Source organism: Hipposideros armiger, unplaced genomic scaffold (genome assembly GCF_001890085.2).
Source record: "Hipposideros armiger isolate ML-2016 unplaced genomic scaffold, ASM189008v1 scaffold_504, whole genome shotgun sequence".
NCBI classification, from domain to species: domain Eukaryota; kingdom Metazoa; phylum Chordata; class Mammalia; order Chiroptera; family Hipposideridae; genus Hipposideros; species Hipposideros armiger.
The window spans coordinates 104,786-112,979 of NW_017731854.1; the positions used below are offsets into that span (position 1 = coordinate 104,786).

At 54.8% G+C, this 8,194-nt stretch overlaps 1 protein-coding gene across 1 annotated transcript; it reads right to left on the reverse strand.

Moving 5' to 3' along the window:
- Positions 1-3,458: 3,458 nt before the first annotated feature.
- Positions 3,459-7,707, reverse strand: MAGEL2 (MAGE family member L2). Its single transcript, XM_019667737.1, has one exon. It carries the CDS (start codon positions 7,455-7,457, stop codon positions 3,903-3,905), a length of 3,555 nt encoding a protein of 1,184 aa, XP_019523282.1. The 5' UTR covers positions 7,458-7,707; the 3' UTR covers positions 3,459-3,902.
- Positions 7,708-8,194: the final 487 nt, after the last annotated feature.

Sequence of the window (8,194 nt, forward strand, 5' to 3'; positions counted from 1 at the left end):
CTAGGAGTTCTGGAACTAGCCAGCAGAGGGACCCCTGCGCTCATTTGTAAATCCCAGTGTAGGCTAACCTACTTCCAACCTGCTGCAGCTTAACCCTCAGGATGACAGAGTGAGCTGCGTCTAACTCAGAAAACTAGGAGCCATCAGAGGCTTTAAACCGAGTGAAATGGTATGATTTGGGCAGTCATCGTAGGGCTTGTGCGAAGGGTGATACTGATGGTAGAGACCACATCCCAGGCAGTTGCCATGTCGAGGCAGGAAGCAATGGCTGCAGGATGGCTGGAAGGGGGGCCGCTGATCAAACGAGGTGGCAAACATGGCACGACTGGACCACTGACCAAATGAGGGAGGAGATGGCCAGCTTTTTAGGCTCTGGAACCCAGGGGCAGGAGTGTCAGGGACAAGCCCATCTCCTTCCAAGTATAATGGGAGAGCGTGTGCCTATAAATCTGAGGGTTAATTAAGAGCGTTCGGGCTGGATGCCCAGTCAAGGCCACAGAGACCTGGGAGACTGCTCCGTCCATCACAGCCGTGACGATTAATTCTTGTCTGCTAACAACGTTGCTTTATATGTGGCTTTGACAAGCAACTAGCCCTTGTCTTCACTGCTCTCAGGAAGCATGGCTTAGAGTAAATTTGTTCCAAAAACTCAAACCATCTTTTTTTTAGGTAAATATCCCAGGATATTAGCTTGCTTGTCACTTAGCAGCCTACACAACAGGGCGCTGGCTTGGTCACTCTGAGAAATGTTTTTAATTTCCCTTCACTGGTAGTCGTACATCTTAGGAGGAAATGGCTTTTCCTGAGCTCATGTTAGGGCTTTGATATGGGCATCCGCTAGCCCCCACTTGTAAAGTTTTCAAGCACAGGTTGTCATGTCTCTGCTCCACGTCACATTATTTTGTGTTGGAGCGAACTGCACATCATTTTCTGGGGTGGCCTTTTGTTTTTTCAGCAGAAGAGGCCACTCACCTTGACATAAGGTTATATGGGGGGGTACATATGCAGGTATTGTCATTAACATCATCCGCTCTCATAAGCAGCTCTCTTTGTCAAGAAGTTTTTGCCTCCACTGCAGATTATTTCCATTCAGTGTCTTCTCTTCTGAGGAATCTCTGAGTAAAACAGCCTTAATATTTTTAAGCTTCTTGAAGATGCAGTTGGCTGAGTTTATTTCTGGGCAAGTTTATACTTTCCTCAGTAGCATAGAAGGGTGCCATTTCGTAACAAATTTATTACATTAGATTTTCGTGGGCTTTTATGTTATTCTATGCCAATTTAATAAGTGAAAACTGAAATACTGGTCTAATATTTCTGCCTTTAAATATTAGTGAGATGGAACAGTTTTCAATGTTCTTTCCCATATATATACTTTCTTTCTTCCTTCCTTTCTTTTTGTGTCACCTGATACCTCTTCCCCATTTAGTTACACGGTTCCCCACCTCCATTTATTATTATTATTATTATTATTATTATTATTATTATTATTATTATTAGTTTCAGGTATACAAAACAATGTAATAGTTATACATTACAATGAAAAGCTTTGTCTTACATTTATCTTCATTTCAGTGCTTTCAAATAAATGGGTCCTAACTGTGCTCCCACTGCTTCCTACCCTATATTTTCATATATCCCTGTATTTTGCTTTCTACCTTCTGCATTCATGATGTTAGCTGTCTTTTCTGAAACTTCTCAGTTGAATATCTGGCTAATGTAGTTTCTTTATTTGTCCTTAAAAATTCATTGTTAGTGTCATTCATCTCATTATATAATTGAATCCAATTTGAGTCTTAAGCATACGAGATAAGTGAGCTGGAGGAAGCGGGAAGGGGGCTGCGGAGGACAGCATCTGAATTATGGCACCAAAGCCATACGAGTATGTTGCCACTTTCCAAATTTTGGTCCGCACAGAGCTCAAGCACCCTGTGGGTAAATGATTTGGAGAAAACTGTAGAAACAATAATAAATGAAGCCTAAGCAACTAGAAATACAAGACCTGTGTGCCAGTTTGCTGGCCCAGAGAAGTCTCATCTGGGGACAGCTCTCCACTGGGCAGTGATGTGGGCTTCCAGGGGCATTTGCTGTGGAGTTTGAGCGAGGTGCTGGACTCCCCCACCCAAGGCGTTCACAAGAAACTCCCTCCGAGTTTCTGGAACACCTAGTCACTTGGACAACTTGCCAGAGATCCCCAGGCAGGCAGGCTCTGGGGTGGGGCTGGTGGCCCAAGAAAGTCCAGCCCTGCCTGTGCAGGGAATGACCTGACCATCTCATGCAGAAGCTCAGCTCCTAAGTGCCAATGGCTTGAACGTGGAGAAGAGGTTTCATGTTCTCCTGTGATATAAGAGGGAAAAAGGGACGTTTGGGCATAGATGCAGGTAAAATTATGGGCAAAGGCTATGGAGCAAGCGTTAACCACCACTCAGGTGTTGTCAGTGGTGTGAGGTTTACGCTCTGTGCCGCTGCAGAACCAGCACATGCCACTAGGGGGCAGAAGAAGTCCATTCTCACCGCTTACCTCCCATCTGGAGCTTCACCTTCACCCAGAGAAGGGGGGTTAGGGTTGGGGTTCGTGATCCGTGTAGCACAAGAGGGGTGGCAGCAGCGCTGATGATCCCTGTCCACATGAAGACAGTAGTAACTTCCGGAAAGTCTTGTAGACACCACCCCAGTGTGTGTGCGAACATCTTCCCCAAAACTCTCGGACCGGTTCACTGCTCCGTCACCTCGCCTCCCACACCAGACCCTGCGCTCAAAAAACGGCTCAGACACTGCCAGTTGACGTCCTCTGTGCGTTAGGATTGACCCCTCACCCCCAGGAGCGTCCCCTGGACTTCCATGTTGCTGGGTGTCCCCTGCCACCCCCACCTCCACCCCCACCTGCAATTTGCAGGATCCCGAGTTCTTTGAAGCCCGTTGCGTCCTGTTATAAGCCTGGGAGATTTGCAGGGACCATGTTTCCACCCCAATATCAGTGTATTGCTAAAACCCAATCCCCCAGAGCTGCTGGACACCCACCACGGGCCAGGTGACTGACAAATGCCCCTTTGGCCAATTTATCCCCATGGCTAAGGAGCATGGATACCTGTGGTCTTGCAGGCAGGTGATCCTTCTTCCCACACCCCCTTATGAAAATGTTCTGCTTCCAATAACAAAGCCGACTTTGAAGAATTATTGTGAGAACGAAATCAGAAGAGGTGTACAACCTCCTCTTGATTCAGCCTTACTGCCTGGTGAAGTTTTACTCTGGGTCGAATGCAAATCTTACGGCTCACCACCCATCAAAGTCACTGCTTCCTTACGATGAATGTGGCACCGTCCTGGAAACACAGTTTCGTCACCATGGTTTCTACTAACACTGGTAGTAGTTTTGATGTTCAGGTCTATTTAGAGACGATGGTAAAACTTGGCTCCCACTATCTAGAGTAAAAATTAGAATAAAGACAAACACTTCCATGTTATGCTGAAAGTATATTTTTATATATAGATATAGATATTTATTTCTCTGCAGACAGCTTTACTGGTGAGTCATGTTAACGTTCAAAGAATAGCCTAGTTCAGTGCTACGTCATCTGTACCAGAATGAGATGGAGAGCTTCTCAATTCATTTCACAAAGTTAGCACAACTCTGATACCAAAACATAACAATTATAACACAAAACAGAGAATCACAGATCTCACTTAAAGATACAAATGCCAAAATACCGAATAGAACAGTAGCCAGTTGAAATCAACACCACATGAAAATGTACAAAGCTTTGGCAGATACAAAACCAACTTGAAATCCAAATTTACACACACGGAACAGGAACGTAAACACCAGAAACGAAACGTCCCTCCCCCCACCCTGTCAGTGGCCTTTGGCCAGGGACACAAAGGAACGAGATATTTGTTAAACCTCATTAGCGGGGAGGGGACCTGCTGGTGGGGCCACCGGCTTTGTCATCGGATCCGGGCTCGTCCTCATCTAAATCTTCAGACTCACACTCTGCCAGCGCTTCAAAGTACTGGAACGGCCAGCACCGGGGATCTCGCTTATGGAGCTTAGCCAGAAACCTCAGGACGAGCATCTTGCTGGTTTCGAGGAATGCTCGGGGGCCCCACAGGAACTCATATTGTGGAGGCTCAGTATTGGGGACTCGCCTGTACTCTAGGTATTTCTGCCTCACAAACACTTCGGTGATGAGCTTCTTGGTGTCACCAAAGAGACCGTGGGTCTCCCGGACATCCACCCCCAGCTTGTACAGGAAGCTAAAGATCACGTCCTCCCGGACGCAGTTGCCTTTCATAAAGATGAGACTCAGGACCACCATCAGGAGGCCCAGCTTGGGCGTGTCTAAGTAGGATGCCACCGGCTCACCCTTAGGACGCCCCAGCTTATTGATGATAATGTAAGCGTGGTTTTTGGGATCAATTTCCTTCAATTGATAACCAAAGACACACTCCAGCTTATTGTTGGCACGGTTGATAATGTCTAAGCACTCATCTTTATATTCCCGGATGATGAATTTCACCATCTCTGAGCGCTTGATGGGCACCTTGGCTCGGTCCTTGACCAAGAGGAACTGCACCAACGCGTTTGCTCTCTCATCCAAGGGAGACAATGGCTGCGTCTCCAACTTGGCCTCATCCTGGGTGGTACCGAATCCCTGAGAGAGACTGGGGATCTCAGAGATGAGCAAAGGCTGAGGGCTACCCGGGCTTTCCCAGAGACCCAGGGCCCTCGAGGTGCTCGGACCCTCCCAGGCACTCAGGGCCCACGATGTGCTGGGTCCCTCCCAGCCACTCAGGATCCTGGAGGTACTAGGGCCCTCCCAGCCACTCAGGCTACGGAAGGTGCTCAGGCCCTCCCAGTCACCCAGGACCTGCATGGGGTTTGGAACCTCCCAGTCATTCGAGTTCAGATTTCCCCAGGGCCTTGGGGCTGGCCAGTCGCGCAGGGCCAGCAGCTGCCCCCTGTGGTCCTCTTCCATGTTCAGATGCTTCTTCTTCCGGGTGGCTTTTCCAGAGCGCCGCGGGGGCTCATCGGAGGTCTTCGAGGCCTCGTGAGTGGTGGCCATCGCCTGGGGGGCAGCTGCCGTAGCCATCAGGATGGTGGGTGCTGCCTTGGACACCTTCGAGGCATTCACATTGGGCGGTGGGACCCAGGGGACTGCAGGCAGGGCCTCGACACAGGCAAAGGGATCTTGCAGAGCGAGTGGCAGTGACCTCGGGGCCTCTGAGGAGGCAGATGGGCCCTTAAAGGCAAGAGAAGAGGCAGGCTGGAACTGGGAGGTAGCTGGAAAGACCCTTGAGGTGGCAGTGAAGGTCTCTGGTGTGGCAGGCAAGTTTCTCCAGGCAGTCGGCAGGTGTGCTCGGGCAGCTGACACTGCCTTTGGAGCACAGAAAGTGGCGGCGAAGATCATGCGGTCCTTGGAAGGAGCCCTGCGCTCCTTGGACGAGGTCCGGCGCTCCTTCGACGAGGTCCTACGGTCTATGGAAGAGGCCCTGGATTCTCCTGAGGGAGTCATCAGTGATTTAGCGGAGCCCATGGGAAAATTTGCCACCGCTAAGGGGGCTCCGGGCTGACCCTGCAAGGCTGCAGGGGGGCCCTGCCAGGAGGGCTGGAGTTGCAAGGTGGGCAGCTCTGCTTGCGGGCCCGAGGGCTGGGCCTGCTGGGTGGGTAGCTGGATTTGCAGGGCCTTTTGGGAGGCCGGGACCCCCTGAAAGGGCTGCTCCAGCTGAACCAGTGGTGGGCCCTGCCTCTGGGCCTCCTGGGCAGGCAGGGGCTGCCAGAAGTGCCCCGGAGCCTTTGGAGACTGCCAGGCCAGCGCCTGGGCTTGCTGCACCTCCTGGAACTCCATCGACGTTGGCAGCTCGTGTGGCACCGGGGCTTGGCCTTTGGGGGCCTGCCAGATGATGGGTGGGCAGTGCACAGCCTGTGGCGCAGACAGAGGGGCCGACAGCGCAGCGTGGGGCACCTGCAGACCAGTGGGAGGCGCCGCGGGCACCTGTGCTGCTGGAATGACCGTGGGCACCTGCGGGGCTGCTCGCATCTGGGGGGCCGCCCGCATCTGGGGGGCCGCCCGCACCTGGGGGGCCGCCCGCATCTGGGGGGCCGCCCGCACCTGCGGAGTGGGCAGCCGAGCCTGCGGTGCCTGCCGCAGAGGTGGTGGGGGCGGCAGGGCCTGCCAGAGTGGAGGTGGAGTGGTCAGAACCTGGGGGGCAGGCCGGATAGGCGGCGGTGCCTGACGGATCAGCGGTGGCGCCTGGCGGATCGGGGGTGGCGCCTGGCGCACAGGCGGGGGCCCGGGTCGGATGGGTGGTGGGCCTGGGCGGATAGGTGGTGGACCCTGGCGCACCGGTGGCTGTGGCTGCCAGGCAATCGTCGGAGCCTGCCAGGTCACCTGTGTGGCCTGCCAGGCCAGGGGTGAGGCCTGCCAGCCCTGTGGAGGGGCCTGCCAGCCCGGAGAGGTGGCCTGCCAGCCCGGGGGTGTGGCCAGCTGTGCTGGCGGGGCCTGAGGGCCCTGGGGAACCTGCGGAGGAGCCCTTATAACCTGAGACTGGATTTGCAGAATCAGAGGCTGAGCCTGTGGGGCCCAAGAAGCCAGAGGCTGTGCAGGTGGGGCTGCTGGCTGCGCCATCGGGGCTCCTGAAGCTGCAGGCTGATTGATTGGAGCTCGTGAAGCCGATGGATGGACCATCAGGACTCCAGGACCTGGAGGCTTGGCCATCTGGGCTCCCGGAGGTGGAGGCTGGGCCATTGGGGCTCCCGGAGCTGGAGGCTGGACCATCAGGACTCCCGGAGTCAGAGGCTGGGCCATCAGGACTCCCGGAGCTGGAGGCTGGCCCATCGGTGTCCCCGGAGGGGGAGGGTGGGCCATCGGTGTCCCCGGAGGCGGAGGATGGGCCATCGGTGTCCCCGGAGGCGGAGGATGCACCATCGGGGTCCCCGGAGGAGGAGGATGGGCCATCGGGGTCCCCGGAGGGGGAGGATGCGCCATTGGGGTTCCCGGAGGGGGAGGGTGCGCCATTGGGGTCCCCGGAGGGGGAGGGTGGGCCATGGGGGCTCCGGGAGCCGAAGGATGCATCATCAGGACCCCAGGAGTCGGAGGCTGGGCCATCGGGGCTCCCGGAGGGGGAGGATGGATCATCAGGACCCCAGGAGTCGGAGGCTTGCCCATCGGGCCTCCCAGAGGGGGAGCCTGGACCATCGGGCCCCCTAGGGCTGGAGGCTGGGCCATGGCAGCCACTGGGGCAGGCGGCTGGCCCTGTGGGCCCTCCCAAGCAGGCTGAGGTGCCTGCCAAGCGGCCAGTGAAGCCTGCAAATCAATCGGAGGAGGATCCCAGGGGACTGGCGGAGCCCGGGAGGAGGCGGGCGGGGCCCGCATCAGAACCGTAGGGCGGCTATAGACCGGAGGCTTAGGAGCCTCCGCCGGGGGGCTCGAATCACCCAAATTCTTACTTAGCTGCGACATGTCCGTTCGCTCTGACAGCTGATGGGCCTTCTCCTCCGACAGCTGCTGGGCCTTTTCCTCCAGAGAGAAGAGAATGCCTACGTGGCTGATCAGACCAGACGATCCCTCCCTGCTGACTGGTGAATAGGAAGTAAGTGCCCTTAGCTCTGCAGCTTTCCGCAGTAAGGAGGAGGGGGGAAGGGGGCTCAATCCCGCCCCTTCCCCGCCCCCGACCACCACAAGTGGATAGTGAATAGGGGCGGCTACCAGGAACCCAGGCTGACACAAGATACCTTCTCACTCTGTCCCGTCCCCAAATGCAGCCCCGTCAGATTGTCCATGGATGGGTTTTCACAGGGGAGTGACAGGGGCAGGACCTAGGTTTTAGAAATCACTGTAGTGCAGTATAGAGTGGGAACAGACCACTGGGAACATGGAAGGCATCCATGAGGGGGGAGATGGTGTGGTCTGAGCTCAGATCCAGCGAACCGGGCCGGAGGATGAAAGAAGTCCACATATATACACATATGCATACGATTCGGGAGCCTTCGTGGGCAGCGCTTATCATTCAGCCTAAGAGCAAGAGCGATGGAGAAGGCATGTGAGCCTGTCCCGGGAGAGTGGGCTCTTGCCCGGTGCAGGAAGACAGATTGATGGGTATTGATTGGGACATGGGCATTTACAGCGCCAAGGAGAGACACCCCTGTATAATTGCTTGGGATTTCAAAGAAAACTGGGGTAGGAGTAAGGTGCTCCAC

Bases quoted from the DNA above. Each gene is read 5' to 3' on its own strand.
- MAGEL2 (XM_019667737.1), bottom strand. From the start codon at position 7,457: ATGTCGCAGCTAAGTAAGAATTTGGGTGATTCGAGCCCCCCGGCGGAG.